This window comes from Mya arenaria, chromosome 3 (assembly GCF_026914265.1).
Source record: "Mya arenaria isolate MELC-2E11 chromosome 3, ASM2691426v1".
Lineage (NCBI taxonomy): Eukaryota > Metazoa > Mollusca > Bivalvia > Myida > Myidae > Mya > Mya arenaria.
The window spans coordinates 14,507,646-14,524,480 of NC_069124.1; the positions used below are offsets into that span (position 1 = coordinate 14,507,646).

A 16,835-nucleotide genomic window follows, 5' to 3' on the forward strand; every position below is an offset into this window, starting at 1 on the left:
ACCGACCCTTCCAATGCGGAAATTCCATCGGTTATCGGTAAGGCTGTATTAATGGAAATGGTAATGTGGTGTTTGCACTTTTGTGACTCTCGTGCAGTGTCCTTGGGTCAAAACTATGTCCCTTTAAACAACGTTGATTGAATAAAAGTGTTGGTGGCGATGGCCGACGGAGGATGCATTAGTCGGTCCGCACTCTGATCTTCGTCGATGATTAGTTATCACTCAGGAATGGTTTTTACTCACATACACATAGATAATTTAAGAACTCTACAAATATCTGTCGCTAAAATGCTCTTCAGAGCTTAGTCACTCATTGCGACGAAAAATAAATGCTAAAGTAAAAACAGAAGCTTCATAAAGATTTCATCAACGTGAAGACAATCATTTCAAACTGCGGACGAAGAGGTTGAAGAATGTTGACTTTTACATTGACCTTTAATGTATTTACCCCATCTCCACCCCACGGGTATTTGAACGATGGCAGGCGACGCTTCCAAACATCTTCCTCCGACCAAAGATAACCTTGACCTTGAGCCCTGACACTGAGTACCAAATATATATTCAATTGTGTGAGACACTTCCGATTTGGGCCGTATCAATGTGGTGAATCTAGGTTCGAGTATTCTATTCTCGTTCAGTTTTATATAAACACTATTAAGATTCATTGCCTTCTTTGATGAAGTTGGCGATGAACTCTCTGTTCTCTGAGATGAGGTTTGGCTGAGATGTGTAAGACCAACATGAACTGGTTGTGTTCTATACGTCTTGGTCTGAAACTGGACAAACATTATGACCTTGTTTATTAACTTGCCGTTTACCGTTAAATTAAAACAGAATTAAAACATAGCGCCATGGTTGTGGTATAATTTGGCCACGTTTGCGTGATTAGCCAAGGTTGTGGTATAGTTTGGTCAGATTTGCGTGATGAGCCACGGTTGTGGTATAATTTGGTCAGGTTTGCGTCATAAGCTAAGAGTGTGGTATAATTTGGTCACGTTTGCGTAATGAGCCAGGGTTGTGGTATAATTTGGTCACGCATTTGATTGATGAGCCAGGGTTGTGGTATAATTTGGCCAGGTTTGCGTGATTAGCCAAGGTTGTGGTATAATTTGGCCAAGTTTGTGTGATAAGCCAAGGATGTGGTATATTTTGGCCACGTTTGCGTGATAAGCCAAGGTTGTGGTATAATTTGGTCAGGTTTGCGTGATAAGCTAAGATTGTGGTATAATTTGGCCAAGTTTGCGTGATAAGTCAATCGTAACAACTCGGCGATTTCCGGCAAGATTCGAGATAGACTGTTCGATAATGGCCGTGGTGTTCCGATTGTTTTGTTGTGTCTTCTTTGGTCATGCAGGAAATCAGGCATCATAATAATACAGAGAAAACATACCATATTTTATCTGACTAAGGTTCATGAAACTTTTCAATTTCTTGTTTGAAGCACTGAAAGTTCCATAAAGGTTCAACCAGTTTGACAAGACCTACTGTCACTTAGTGGAATTTATGGCTATAAGATAAATCTTTCCCTTTAAAGGCCCTGGCGCCAATTTCTCGAAACTTCTTAAGTCCCTTATAACAGGATTAAGTTAAGCTCACTATTTTTGTTTTTAAATGTTTTGCGTAATATTTACATCTTTTAAGAGTTTTCAAACTTTATATAGAAATTATCTTTAAGATAATCACAATAAATAATTTTTAATTTATCAAAATTCAATGTAAGTTTGTATTTTGGCCTATGGAAATAAGCTACTTACGCCTATTTAGCTTAAGAAGTTTAGAGAAATTGGGGCCAGAAGCTAAGCCTTATGTACTTGAATACAAATATCTAAAAAAAAATCAGAAAAAAATAAAATACATTTACAAACAATGAAATTAAAAATGAAATTATGTTTTGGAACGTCTCGGCCATTTTCCAACGCAAACAACATAGGATGTATATGGACGGTTTTCTCTGTCAGAAATCTTGACATTTAACTACGCTGCAAGGATATCGCGTAGTAATTTCAATTTAACTGTTAAATCGAAATTATATTGGGATTCTTAATTATTTATGCAATAATACACTTCACTGGCAATCAGTTTAAACTTAGATATTCAAAATGCATGTTGAAACACTTAAATTAATTATATATTTTATTTAAAAAATAACGAACTACTTCCACGGATGTACCAGCATACATCCGAGGTTGTGTTCGATGGAAAATTAAGATGTGTTCCAAATGTGAACGCAGGCAAAGCCGATAATTTGCTATTGACTGTAGCTTGCTTAAAAACTGTGTTTAAGGCAATTCATGCTAAAGTGGAGACATTTCGGGTCCTGTGCGGATATTCCAAGCTTGATCTTAATATTTATTTTATGTTATTGGCCATTATATATGACGAAAGTTATGGCGAATTTTCCTCAAGTCTGAAGATGGGGTAAATTTTGGCCTTTCCGTGCGTATTTTATGTAATATGAACGCGAAAAATGCTTTGCCCTCCCCCGCGGGTATTTCAATTCTGGCAGTAAATAATTGAAAAATAAACAAATCGAACGAAGCGTGTAATAATCGCCAGATGATGTATCTCCATGTACAAATGATTAAATGGTTGAAATTCCATGGTTATGCCTGATTTAACAGTTTAGTTTTCCAGCTTGCTATCTTGTCTTACTTACTAGTATGTATGCTAGTGCTAAAAATGGAGTGCTAAACTTTCAAAATACATGTACATTTAATTGAAAATAATCGCCCTCATATTTGAGCTGATACCTTTGAAGTTTTCAGCTTTAAACGCATATTTCATTCTTATCTACTGTTTATACTTGAACTTGTACAGTTTTTTTTTCGACAGATTAAAAATACAAGTATTAGTATTAATTTTGAAAGACACCAAACAGATTTCGTTTTTATGTCCCGGAATGAAAACGGAAATTTAGGTGATTTAAGTAAGTTAGGACTTAATTTTAGAATAAAATATTTAAGAAATTAAAACCATTTAGCTTCAACTACAAAATATACTGATAAATACAGTGATTAATTAAGGACATCAACATAAGCCATGGAGAATCTTCTAGGCGGTTTTCGCATTTTGCTGGTTCTCATTTCAGGTAAGCAATATTATTGTCACCATAACTTACTCATCAACATAATCATCATTATCAGCAGCAACAGATGCAACACCACCAACACCGTCTTATTCATCAACCGGGGAATGTATAAAGCATTGAGCTCTAGCGGACTCGGGAGGTGGGGGTGTGCGGGGTAAGCATTGCCTAAGTCATGGTTAATATGGTTAATATGGTAAATAAATTCTGCATGAATAACCCATCCAAATGCACCATTTAAGACCAAGCTTAGTAAAAACAAACACCACTTGTCATGTTTAGAGCCTTTTTGGGGTTTTCCTTGGGGAGGGGCACCCCCTTTAACGTCAAATCCTGAAATTGCCCTTGTAAAGTATTTGCTCTTTATTGCAACTGAAATCGGACGCAAGATGACATATTCTGGAATCTTTTAAGACAAAAAAAAACATGTTTGTTATATTGCTTCAGGTTTATTTAGATGCTCTCCCGAAAGATCGGCATTTAATTATCGGCCCGTCCCTCCGTCCGTCCATCTGTCTCATCAGCAGATGAAACAACGATTTTGAGGTCATTCAAGGTTGTGATGATTTAGCTGAAACCCCGTATCCGGGCAATAACTAAATAACGCTAGAGTCCTGGGACTTCAAACTCTGTAGGCCGGTTGGTCTTAACCAATATATTCGCCCAAATGACTTTTAGGTCAGTGGGTCAATGGTCAAGGTTGTGGTGACCTTGAGCTGAACATCCGTTTCGGATCAATAACCGAAACACGCTCGGTCCCATGGACTCTAATCTTTGAAGGCTGGTTGGTCGTGACAAGTAGATGAACCGTTTCGATCTTGAGGTCAGTCAGTCAAATGTGAAGATGAGGACCTTGAGCTGAATATCAATAAATACGAAGCCCGTTCAAATGATACCAAAATGATATGTGCATACAACACCGGGGATGAACAAAAAAAGTCACTTGACCACAAATAAATAACTGTAGAACGCTCGAGCTCAGAGACCTCAGACGTGGAAGGCAGCTTGGTCATGACCAGCAGAGGTCAGTGGGTAAAAGGTTAAGGCCAATAACTTATGAACACTTAGGCATAGGAAGGCAGTTTTAAACACTTGCAGCGATGTCACTGATAATGGATACCAGGATTTCAATACGGTACACATGACAAAGCCGTTTACCTACTAACATCATTCAATTAAAAGTTATTCAATGCTAGTTACTTTGTTTCTTCATTTTCTTTATTATACATTTTGTTTGTTCATACCATATTTTCTATTACTGCAGTATAGGTTTTCATTACTAAAAATGAATCCTCGCAATCTCTAACTTTATGTAAAGTGTTCACATACACACCAGTGTCCAACACTCTCATTTAAAAGTAATACACACACGAATTGACACCCACTCCACCTTGTATTGTCTTGTCTTCTTGAACATACTATGCTCTTTAAAACTGTTTGTGATCGCTAGTTTCAAACTGCATGGGTATACGTTATATACTTAAGGTTATCTGTCCATAGAAGCCCAAATACTAATGAATATCTGTCGGGGGCATATGTCTCGATCCTGTGACAGTCCTTGTTGAATAGTATTTTTCTTCACACAAAACCGGTACCGCTAGCAGGGTGGCTACCAATGGTTCAAAAGTAAGATGTGGCTGCCAGGCAAAATTTCTCATATCTTGGTATCTGGTACAAAAAAAATAGTTGTTGAATTTGAATCTGCACTTGAAAACCACATCGATTAGACCAGGATCATCGATTGCTTAGTTATATTTTTAAAATGTTTTCTGCACACCAAATCCGTTCAAATAATACCAAAATAATATGGGCATACAAGTCAACATTCACATATTTTGAAATAGAAGCTACGCTTGAAAACCACGTCGATTTGACCAGGACCATCAGTACTTATTGATAATTGTATCCATCGAATGTTTACAAATACTTTAATAACGTTTTCCTGCACACCAAACCAGTATAAATGTAATATCGGTCACAAGGCAAGATTCACATACTTGTGTATCTTATACCATCACAGCTTTTTGAAAAAGCTTCTGCACTGGATTTGACCAGGACCTTCAATACTGATTAATGATTGTATCTATATGCGTGGAATATAAAACATGTTATTTTGTACGAAATACTGATAAAAGAAATGAATAAGTAATACACACTTGTGTTTTGTTTCAAGTACTCCTTAATTACTAGAGTGAACACAATATACAGGTGCGGATCCAGGAATTGACGTTAGAGGGGGCGTAACTTAGGGGCGCAACTTTTGACATGTGCCTCTCCCTCAGAACCGAAAGTATATGGCATGAACTGTTCGTATGGGGATTGGGGGTTACTCCCTCATGAAAATTTTAACAATTTGTAGTTGGAAATGGTGTATTATGAACTTGGATGATTTTAGAGGGGGCACACGCCGGGTGCGCCCCCTCTTAATCCGCTTGTGATATATATTAATGGCTTAATCTCGCCACTGGTTTCTGAAAGCCGCCTTAAAAGGGGTAACTAGCCAAAACCATTTGCTCCATAAAATGTCAAATTTAAATATTTTATGGTTATATCTTGGATATTGGCCAATTTTGAAAAAAAAATCAAAGACAAAAGCAAAATCGTATCAATAGCGTTCATATAGATCTGTGCAGGTCGTGTCCCTCTGTATATACGGCAATGACATATTTCTAATGCATAAAAGACATGTTAATGATTCATATTAACAATATTATCTGAGACACACTTATCTGAGACACACTCATGGTGAATGTCCGAATACAGATGATATGAACATCGCCTCTGCCGCAAACCCCATAACGAGCGCTGTACATTGGTACGTACCGTGCTGCAATGCATCCCTTTAACAAGGTTACTGTGTATGTGATATTAATTAACGTTAACGTTGGCTATTTTAGCGCACGTTGCTAGCGCTGGTCAGTGCTGCAATGCTTACTATGACATCACGTTCGAGTACCACGACGCCCAGTGGTGCAGCTCCTACTGCTGCGGTACCTCCACGTCCGGTGGGTTCCTTTCAACATCCGTGGGGGTCCTCGAATGTTGTGATAACTTCCTGTTGGCAGCCAGTTCTGAAGACACCTCGTCGGTTTGTCCGGACTTTTTTCTTCAAAACACGTATGTATTTTAAACGAAAAATACGATGTCTTTAATGGTTTTTGGACCACATAATACCTGAGGCGATTCAAGGATATGGAAATTGTTCGTGTATTATTTCATGTACATGTATATTGATTCAACAAAAATCGGTCAATGTCGTTTTACATGCTTGGAAAAAATGGAGATTTGTAAGTACATCTAACTTATTCCATCACCATACTGAACATCCGCAATAATAATTATATGACTCAAATGTTTGTCTTGTTAACGGTCTTTGTGATGTTTCATCAGTTGGGCGCCCATCCTGATCGCGTTTGGCGGCCTTGGATCCCTGATCTGTATTTGTGTAGTGGTAGCATGCTGTTGTCAGGGTGGCACTCACAGAGGCGCTGTAGTCCAGCCTGCACAACCGCAGATCGGTGAGTACAACCGCCTTTATGTACGAACATATCAACGCGTGGTTAAGATGGAAGAAATATCCAAACAGCATGCAAGCATCAGGCTTCATTAATTGTTTTTCAAAGACCCTTTCCCGGGAGAAATATTTTTGTCATCTCTTTATTTATGAGACGGAGCATACAAATTGCATTTAATGGTCTCGGCCGTCATGCAGAAACAAGGCTGCAGCATTTGGTATTAAAAAATAAGAAACAAACTTTGCAAATGTTATGTAATTGTTAATTTTGTGCCAACGGTGTCATTCTTCAACAATACTGAAATTCCAGGTCTTTCCTGGCTTTCAAATGATGTCAAAACGTGTTTCAGGTTTGATAACGATTGCTGGAAGTAGCAATCCCCAACACTCACAATGCCCATATGGAGTCCAGCAGTACCCTCCAGGCGCGTACCCACCCGGGAACCAGGCTCCCGGTTACCCGCCTGGAGCAGCCTACCCGCCACCCGAGTACGGAGCAGGGGCCCAAAGTGCATTTCCGCCCAACCAGAGCGCTTGACAACCATTGGATGCAGGCGCATCATAATATGCTACGTGTATTCATATAGAATATATTAGCAATATTTGTCGTTCCTATTCAGACTTAAAGTGCCATAATATATATGCATAATTTCTGTGAGCGTTTCTTGCTGAAAAGTGTGAGCGTTTTAAAATAAAATATAAATATTATACATTGCATCAATTTTGCATATATACATAACAATGACGCATGAATGGCGTAAAATTAGAGCATATTCACAGAAATGTTCGTACTGTAGACTGAACACTTGGCTTTCATGGATATATGTGCTTTCACATACTGCTTGATTAAATTTCCAAAAATATGATCATTTTGAAAATCCACATTGTTGCGGGCTATTAATTTTTTTTATACTCCTTAAAAACGTTTAGATAAATATCATAAAGTGGCAAAGGCAATCGCATGATATTTGAATAAAATTGGTACTGTACGGATGGGGTTTATATATTTTCATTAAAAAAAGAGATCGCATACAGAACAATAAATTTTAAGAGCGGGTAAGAGCGAAACATACAGATACCCATAAAATGTAATGACATCTGTAGAAATTCGTTCAAAATGGATTTATTTGGCACAATGGTTTTATATGTTTTATAATTGAATATGTCACTTTTACTTTATTCTTCATAGTTCTAAAGTTGATGGTGGGGCATATATTCCAATTTTGTAAGAATTGACAAGTATTATGCCAAGTGTGAGCCCAGAAAGACTCGTGTTTCAGATTACACGAGTTTCACTGACCCTTGCAATGCGGAAATCCCATCGGTTATCGGTAAGGATATTTTGATGCAATCAGAACACCTCGGCCAGTATCCAACAGGACTTTGCGAAGTCTATCTCAAAGCTTGCCGGAGTTGTCCGAGTTGTTACGATTTATTTTGATGGTCTGTTTGTGGTGTCTGTACCTTTGTGTCTCTCTTTCAATGTCCTTGAGTCTTACCAATGTGCCTTTTAAAAGGGTGTCTATGCCATGTGTTATTGCCTGCTGTGCCCATCTCTGTATTTTAAAAAATACAAGTTCTTATCTTAAAGCTTTAACGGTGTATGACAAAGAGGAAGTCGTTGGCATGCGACATGCTCATATAAGCAGAACGACGCTTTCCACATGTACATGCTTTCCACTCCATTACAGCTCAATACTTATAGAGGCTTGAAACATGATGTAGGCATAAGATCAATGCAATGATATCTTAAGAATTGAATTTCAATATTAATATGGCATCTATTTGGCGAATCATGGCCACAGGGGCCAGACTTTGAAAACTGAATTTATGGACAGTGTCTAACACAATCATACTTGATGTACTTCGTGATAATTATTTATGCGACCCTTTAGACCGGTTGTTGGTCACCTTTGGCGGGAGGTCACAGGCAAACTTGTTCTCGTGTTATATAGAATAACATTGAGTTTGTCTCCAAGAGGTCCATTTTATTTATTAGTGAGTGACAACCTATGCGGTTGTACTGTATCATGAGGTGACTGGACTGGCAACAAATAAATGATGTTAAGCGATGTTCGTGTCCTTGAGTATGGCACCCTTAGTAGTCGTTCGTTGGTAGCTATGGATGAAATGGGCAGTGATGGTTTCTTAAACCACTATGAGGTAAGGTTGGGAACAAGAATAACTTGGTAGTCACCCAAACGAAATCCGGAAATGCCATCTTCGTCCATTTCAAAGTTGCACAGCTTTATTTTTTATTTAATTTTGGCTAACAAAGCTCGACCAAGAAGGGAAGGTCTAGTTTAATGAGTCATTCGAAAAGTCCAGGAGTACTAAACGCTGAAGTGTCATACATACTTGTGTAACTACATATAAAGAAAATATAATACCCCAAATAACAATATAATTATATTTAAAAAAAAAAAAAACTTAATATCCCGGTTGCCGCTTTGTCAGAAACATGTTGAAATTTTAATGAAGGCGTTAGTTGCGATGGCCGAATGGGTAGATTGTCGGACTCAGATATTCGGTCCGCACTCAGAGTTTCGTCGGTGATTAGTACTGGTTATCACTCAGGAATGGTAAATGGTTCTAAAACATAGATGACTCTAAAACAAATAATTGTCACTAAAAAGTTCCACAGAGCTTAGTTGCTTGTTCGTCATTGCAGCGTAATTTTAATGCGAAAGTAATGCACCAGTCAATTGTAACCACGCACTGCGGGAACGAACTGATGGTAAAACCCCCGCCAAATGCCCGCACCCCAGGGACCCTAGGTAAGGCCCATTCCCCGTTATATTTTGCGCGAAGACAAACCCACCGCATTCACCCGGCACTGCGGGGACTCCTGAAAGGTAAAAACACGGCCCATTTCCCCGGCTCTCCCCGGTATACCCCCTGGGTGGGGGTGGGGGCGTGGTTACAATTGACTGGTGCATAAAAACAAAAATAGAGAAAGTGCAATGATTAATACCAGTTTCATAAAGATTGCAGGAAAGTGAAGACAAATATCTCAAACATTGAACTGCGGACGAAGTGTTTTAAGAATGTTGACTGTTACATTGACCTTTCAATTTACTGACCCCCTGACCACCCCTGGTATTTCAACGACGGCAGGCGATCCCACTTCTTCCTCCGAATCTAGGTTCGGGTTTTACATCCTCGCTCAAGATTGTATTTAACACTATTGAGATTCACGGCCTTTGATGTAGGTGGCCAGTTTTGCGTTAAGTGCCAATGCTGTGGTATAATTTGACCACGTTTGCGTGAAGTACCAATTCTATGGTATAATTTGGCCACGTTTGCGTGAATAGCCAATGCTATGGTATAATTTGGCAACGTTTTCGTACAGTGCCAATGCTGTGGTATAATTTGGCCACGTTTGCTTGAATAGCCAATGCTATGGTATAATTTGACCACGTTTGCGTGAATAGCCAATGCTGTGGTTTAATTTGGCCACGTTTGCGTGAAGTGCCAATGCTGTGGTATAATTTGGCCACGTTTGCGTGAAGTGCCAATGCTGTGGTATAATTTGGCCACGTTTGAGTGATGAACCAATGCTGTGGTATAAATTGGCCACGTTTGCGTGATAAGCCAATGCTGTGGTATCATTTGGCCATGTTTGTGTGATGAACCAATGCTGTGGTATAATTGGCCCATGTTTGCGTGATGAGCCAATGCTGTGGTATAATTTGGCCACGTGTGCGTGATGAACTAATGCTGTGGTATAATTTGGGCACGTGTGCGTGATTAGCCAATGCTGTGGTATAATTTGGCCAAGTTTGCGTGAAGTGCCAATGCTGTGGTATAATTTGGACACGTTTGTGTGATAGACCAATGCTGTGGTATAATTTGGCCAGGTTTGCGTGATTAGCCAATGTTGTGGTATAAATTGGCCCATGTTTGCGTGATGAGCCAATGCTGTGGTATAAATTGGCTACGTTTCCGTGATGAGCCAATATTGTGGTATAAATTGGCCCATGTTGCGTGATAAGCCAAGGTCGAGGTATAAATTGGCCCATACTTGCGTGATTTGCCACGGTTTTGGTAATATTTGGCCACGTTTGCGTGATAAGCCAAGCGTATTATTTGGCCACCGTTTGCGTGATATTCCATGGTTGTGGTATAATTTGGCCAGGTTTGTGTGATAAGCCAAGGTTGTGGTATACTTTGGCCACGTTTTCTTAATAAGCCAATGATTGTGGTATAATTTGGTCACGTTTGCGTGATTTGCCACGGTTTTGGTAATATTTGGCCACGTTTGCGTGATAAGCCAAGCGTATTATTTGGCCACCGTTTGCGTGATTTGCCATGGTTGTGGTATAATTTGGCCCATGTTTGCATGATTTGCCAGTGGTGTGGGGCCAAGGTTTTGATAAAGTTTGGCAAGGTTTGCGTGATAAGCCAAGCGTATAAATTGGCCACCGTTTGCGTGATTTGCCATGGTTGTTGTATAATTTGGCCACGTTTGCGTGATTTGCCACGGTTGTGGTATAATTAACCCTTGTTTGCGTGATTTGTCAGGGTTGTGGGGCCGGCCACTTTGTGTGTGCGAACACTTCCTGTTTACTGGTATTTCGGAAACCAGTATACCGGGTATCTGGTAAAATAAAACAACGCGCATGCGCATCAAACATGAAATGAACATGAAAAGGAGTGACGGTTGCATTTATTTATTTTGCGAGTACATGTTTTTAAGTATGTCCATAAACATTTTCTGAAAAAAATGTTCTTTTTCCTTGGTCTTTAGAAAACTATTAGTTGGCCTAAAATGATGACAGTCAAAGCTGACAGTATTGTGTTAATCATTAAAATGACAGAACTATTAGCCTCGCTTTAGTATGTTGACTTTGTAACGTTGATATTAATGTCCTGTTAATTTAAAATGTATATGAACAAAACTGTGTCCTATTAGCCCAATATTTGGCGTCCTCGTTGTTCATTAATGCGTCCCGAGTTCGATTCTTGAAATTTGCGTTTGTGGTCACCAAGTCGGACTAGTGGGTTTTTTTCCGGGTTCTCCGGATTCCCCGAGAACACAAGGCCACAATCTAGAGCAATATCGTGCCAATGGCAGTGCATTAAACGTTCTTAACAATCGTTGTAAAATAAATCAACTTAACTAAAACTTTGAGCATTTCTTTAACACCTCATTTGTTAAATATCGATGAAATTATAAAATTTCAAGTATTTTAGATGAATTCAATGCAACCTACACCCTTGAACTACTTAGCCCTAATTGGTTGATTCTGAATGTAAACTATTTTAAACATTTTATTATTTTGTTGTCCACGCGTGCATATGATTCCAAAACGCTATCGCAAATTCCATCCTCCCATTTATCTCGCCTCGATCTAAACATTTCACATTTCGATGTGTCTCCATTGCAGGCATTTTGGCATCAAAACAATACAGAGAAAACATTCCACATTTTATTTGACTAAGGTTCTCTAAACTTTGCAATATATTGTTTGAAGCACTCCATAAAGGTTCAACCAGTTTGACAAGACCTATGTATAACTTTTCTGTCACTTAGTGGAAATAATGGCTTTTAGTTAAATCTTTCCCTCAATCTGGCCCATAAGCTAAGCCTAAGGTATTTAAGAAAACAAATATATTTTTTTTAAAAATCCGAAAATTTTAAATTACGTTTTATATACAAGCAATAAAATTGGAAATAAAATAATCTTAAACGTAATGTGGAACAAATCAGACAGAAGGTTAATAAGAAGCGTTGAAGAGGCCTAATACAACCAGTAACTTGTTTCTTTATAAGTTAATGTAGGGAAATTTACTGACCGGCTTTGAAGGTGGCTTCAAGAATGTAGTTTACCTAAGGACTGTATTTGTGGCATGTCACATTCGGAACTCCTCGGCCATTTTTATTGAAAACAACCTCGGATGTATTTGGACGGTTTACATACTGTACTTTTAAGTCCGCTGCAAGTAGATCGCGTAGTAATTCTATTGAACTCTAAAACATTACATTTAATTAATGATATAATTCATACATGATGGCATACATCCGAGGTCGTTTTTGATAAAATGGCCGAGGAGTTCCGAATGTACATGTCTAAGTGGTGACATTCCGGGTCTTGTGCTGATATTTCAAATGTTATCTTTACGTTTATGTTACACTCTGCTATTGTCTCAATTATCCCATTGTAGTTTGATAAGCACACAATCAAAATAGATGCCATACCTGGTAGCTGTAGTTTTATTGACTTTGTATTCTTAAGATTGTCATGTAGTAATGCAAAATTAGTCGTATCAATCTGCCAAAAAAAACTTATTCACATTCTCTGAAAATGAACAATATTGTTTACGAAAACCAAGTGGGCGAAACATTAGGTGTGAATTGGAATCAGTCAATCTGAAGAATCCTTTATATTGTTAACCGCATGAAGGCTAATTTAAGATTTAACAAATAAAGCTCGCATTACAAGTATTATGTGAGTTCCTCAGAAGATCCTTAAATGAGATACATTAAGTTCACAGATTGAAAATGGGAATTCAAATAACTAAAGTTATTTTAAACTTGATTTTGAAATGAATATCAAATAATTTGAAACCATTTAGCATTGTAGACAAGACATCCTGATAGAAAAATGGATTATTAAAGGAAATCAATATAAGCCATGGAGAATCTTCTAGACGTTTGTCGCGTTTTGCTTGTTCTCATTTCAGGTAAGCAATAACGGGAATTGTCATCCTAACATCCCCACGTGCATATTAAAAATCTTTATCATCAACAGCAGTAGCAGCAACAGTTGGATCAGCAGCAGTAGCAGCAATAATTGGATCAGCATCAGTAGCAGCAACAGTTGGATCAGCGACAGTAGCAGCAATAGTTGGATCAGCAACGGTAGCAGCAACAGTTGGATTAACAGCAGTAGCAGCAACAGTTGAATCAGCAGCAGTAGCAGCAATAATTGGATCAGCAGCAATAGAGGCAACAGTTGGATCAGCAGCAGTAGCAGCAATAATTGAATCAGCAGCAGTAGCAGCAACAGTTGGATCAGTGGCAATAGCAGCAATAGTTGGATCAGCAGCAGTAGCAGCAACAATTGGATTAACAGCAGTAGCAGCAACAGTTGAATCAGCAGCGGTAGCAGCAATAGTTGGATCAGCAGCAGTAGCAGCAACAGTTGAATCAGCAGCGGTAGCAGCAATAATTGAATCAGCAGCAGTAGCAGCAACAGTTGGGTCAGCGGCAGTAGCAGCAATAGTTGGATCAGCAGCAGTAGCAGCAATAGTTGGATCAGCAGCAATAGCAGCAATAGTTGGATCAGCAGCAGTAGCAGCAACAGTTGAATCAGCAGCGGTAGCAGCAACAGTTGGATCAACAGCAGTAGCAACAACAGTTGGATCAATAGCAGTAGCAGCAACAGTTGGATCAGCAACAGTAGCAGCAACAGTTGGATAAGCAGCCGTAGCAGCATCAGTTGGATCAGCAGCAGTAGCAACAAAAGTTTGATCAGCGGCAGTAGCAGGAACAGTTGGATCAGCAGCAGTAGCAGCAATAATTGGATCAGCAGAAGTAGCAGCAACAGTTGGATCAACAGCAGTAGCAGCAATAGTTGGATCAGCAGCAATAGCAGCAATAGTTGGATCAGCGGCAGTAGCAGCAACAGTTGGATCAGTAGCAGTAGCAGCAACAGTTGGAGCAGTAGCAGTAGCAACAACGGTTGAATTAACAGCGGCCACAACAACGTCATAATCGCTATCATTATTCTTTTCGTCATTTTCGTCATCATCACTAGCGGATCCATCGGAAATTGGGGGAGGGGGGTGTGTGTGAAAATTACAATATTATATTATAAGCTTTCAGTTATTACTGTTTGTGTATTTACTCTAAATTTTTAGGTTTATGTTTTGAATATTAATTTATTGCACCCAAAAATAAATAAGTAATAATACGGACTGGCCTGGCAAAGACCAGACATTTTATTCATATATAGTAAGAATGAACAGACCTCTTGGAGATCCATTGGTGCAAATTTATGCCAATTGTCCGCGTTCTCAGTAGATGATACAAAGCACATCTCATTTATAGTGAATTTCACATTGATACATACCGTTCTGCATAGCAACTTTGTCACAACGTGGCTGAGAATATGCTGTTGACGACATGGCTATTTTCAGCGCACGTTGCAAGCGCTGGTCAGTGCTGCAATGCTTACTACGACATCACGTTCGACTACCACGACGCCAAGTGGTGCAGCTCCTACTGCTGCGGCACCTCTACGACCGGTGGGATCTTCACAGCGTCCGTTGGGATCCTCGAATGTTGCGATAACTTCCTTTTGGCAGCCAGTTCTAAAGACACCTCAGTGGTGTGTGTGGACTTCTTTGTACAAAACATGTATGTATCTTAAACGAACAATACCATGTCTTTAAGAGCTTAGGGACAACACAACACATGAGAGGTTTCTTTAAATATAAGGACGAAATTCGTGTTTAATTAAATAGATTCAACTTAATACTGGAAAAATTGTAGTAAAAAGTAAAATCATAGTTACATAATTTAAAAAATGATCAATATTTGTATGTTTGCTAGTACATCTTTCTTTTTAATTTCCAGAACGTGCATCCACAAAGATTAACATAATAAAACATATTATATTCTATATGCTCAGAATAATTTGTAGTTTTGCTAGTATATCCTATTGGTTCCATCCCCATATTGTACATCCGCAAAATAATTATATGCCTCAAATGTCTTCAACTGTTCATGGTCTTTTAAATGCCCTCACAGTTGGGTACCCATCCTGATCGGGATTGGTGGACTTGTTGGCCTTGGTGTTGTGGTAGCCATCTGTTTTCAGCATGGCAATCGAAGAGGTGCCGTTGTCCAGCCTTCACAACCACAGACCGGTGAGTACATTTATGAACATATCAAAGCATGGTTAAAGATTGAAGAAGACATTCATTATACAAACAGTGCGCCAGCTTCATTAGCAAAGTGTTTACAATTTTCTATTTCCCGGCAGAAATGTGTTTGCCACCGCCTTATGTATTAGTCAGATCGCCTGTCACGCAGATACAGGGTTGCAGTCAGTGGTAACTTTTGAAAAAAAAATATCAGATACAAAGTCACGTTATTAATGTAGCGGAATGTTGATTTATGATCCAACGATGACATTTATTCAACGAAATTGAACTCCTAGGTATTTTTGTACTTTAAAGTAATTGTCAATCATGTTCAGGTTTGGTAATGGTTGCCGGAGGTTACAATCCCCAATACCCACAAGGCCCATATGGTGCCCAGCAGTACCTTCCGGGCGCGAACCCACCCGGGAACCACGCGCCTGGCTACCCCCTTGGAGCAGCCTACCCGCCACCCGTGTACGGAGCAGGGGTCCAAAGTGCCAATTTGCCTCAAAAAAGTGCTGGACACCCAATGGTTGCAGACGAACCCTAACATGTCGATATTATGCATATCTTTAAAAATGATATTTTCATTGTATTTTCATACAATAAAAAATATAAAGTCTCAAATAGATGTTTGAATAATTTTGCCGAATATTTTGACATAATATAATGTTTGAGTGCAAGTCATGTATTATAACATTGTTGTTTTAGTGAATGTGTTTCATGTACATGTATTCTTACAGTAGACATGCCACTTGGCTTAATTGTATATACTGCCTTCCTATAGTCATTGGTGAAAATGCCAAACATAAACGTTTAAGAAAGTCCACATTGTAGCTGCATATTGGTTGATCGTATTGAGTTGATGTCCTTGTCATTTTAGTCCCATGAACATTTGTATGTTACAGCAGTCTTTAATGGAAGCACTGGAAGCGTTGTAAGGCTGTTGGCGCGACTAGCATGAATTTATTTTTTTTACAAATCTGTTCACACAGGCGATACAAATTGAATCCAAAAATATGTTGAGTGGCCTCAAACCCTTACCGATAAGTGCCTATCACTAACTTAAAATAGGCAATGTAAATTGATGATTTTTTTATAACAACTTAGCTACTTAAGCTTGTTAGGCTTAAGAAGTTTCGAAAAATTGGGCCCTAGTGCAAAAATTCTTGTCAAAAGTAGATCTGCCGAAACCTGATTTCGATTTGCGGTACTAAAGCGTGTAGGCCTGCGGTCAAAATGTGTGATTATCATGTATAGTGACAAAGGCAATCATATTGCTGGTATAAAAAGTCTGGTTTCACGTATTGAGCCGTGAATGTACTTTTGTATTTATACATATTTGTGTTAATCCCTGTAATG

The 16,835-nt window shown here is 38.9% G+C and overlaps 2 protein-coding genes across 2 annotated transcripts; both read left to right on the forward strand.

Moving 5' to 3' along the window:
• Positions 1–3,007: 3,007 nt before the first annotated feature.
• On the forward strand, positions 3,008–7,291 carry LOC128226901 (uncharacterized). The gene is made up of 4 exons (XM_052937013.1): positions 3,008–3,088; positions 5,983–6,202; positions 6,476–6,603; positions 6,950–7,291. Exons 1-4 carry the CDS (start codon positions 3,040–3,042, stop codon positions 7,135–7,137), a joined length of 585 nt encoding a protein of 194 aa, XP_052792973.1. The 5' UTR covers positions 3,008–3,039; the 3' UTR covers positions 7,138–7,291.
• Positions 7,292–12,988: 5,697 nt separating this feature from the next.
• LOC128229183 (uncharacterized) lies at positions 12,989–16,100 on the forward strand. Its single transcript, XM_052940911.1, has 4 exons — positions 12,989–13,286; positions 14,745–14,964; positions 15,358–15,476; positions 15,809–16,100. The coding sequence occupies exons 1-4, from the start codon at positions 13,238–13,240 to the stop codon at positions 16,021–16,023; spliced, it is 603 nt and encodes a 200-aa protein (XP_052796871.1). The 5' UTR covers positions 12,989–13,237; the 3' UTR covers positions 16,024–16,100.
• Positions 16,101–16,835: the final 735 nt, after the last annotated feature.

What these genes read in the sequence shown, in the direction of transcription:
- LOC128229183 (XM_052940911.1), top strand. Translation starts at nt 13,238, where the DNA reads ATGGAGAATCTTCTAGACGTTTGTCGCGTTTTGCTTGTTCTCATTTCA. An exon ending in TTTGCTTGTTCTCATTTCAG is followed by an intron (nt 13,287 to 14,744) that starts GTAAGCAATAAC and finishes GGCTATTTTCAG; the next exon opens with CGCACGTTGCAAGCGCTGGT. An exon ending in GCCTTCACAACCACAGACCG is followed by an intron (nt 15,477 to 15,808) that starts GTGAGTACATTT and finishes AATCATGTTCAG; the next exon opens with GTTTGGTAATGGTTGCCGGA.
- LOC128226901 (XM_052937013.1), top strand. Translation starts at nt 3,040, where the DNA reads ATGGAGAATCTTCTAGGCGGTTTTCGCATTTTGCTGGTTCTCATTTCA. An exon ending in TTTGCTGGTTCTCATTTCAG is followed by an intron (nt 3,089 to 5,982) that starts GTAAGCAATATT and finishes TGGCTATTTTAG; the next exon opens with CGCACGTTGCTAGCGCTGGT. An exon ending in GCCTGCACAACCGCAGATCG is followed by an intron (nt 6,604 to 6,949) that starts GTGAGTACAACC and finishes AACGTGTTTCAG; the next exon opens with GTTTGATAACGATTGCTGGA.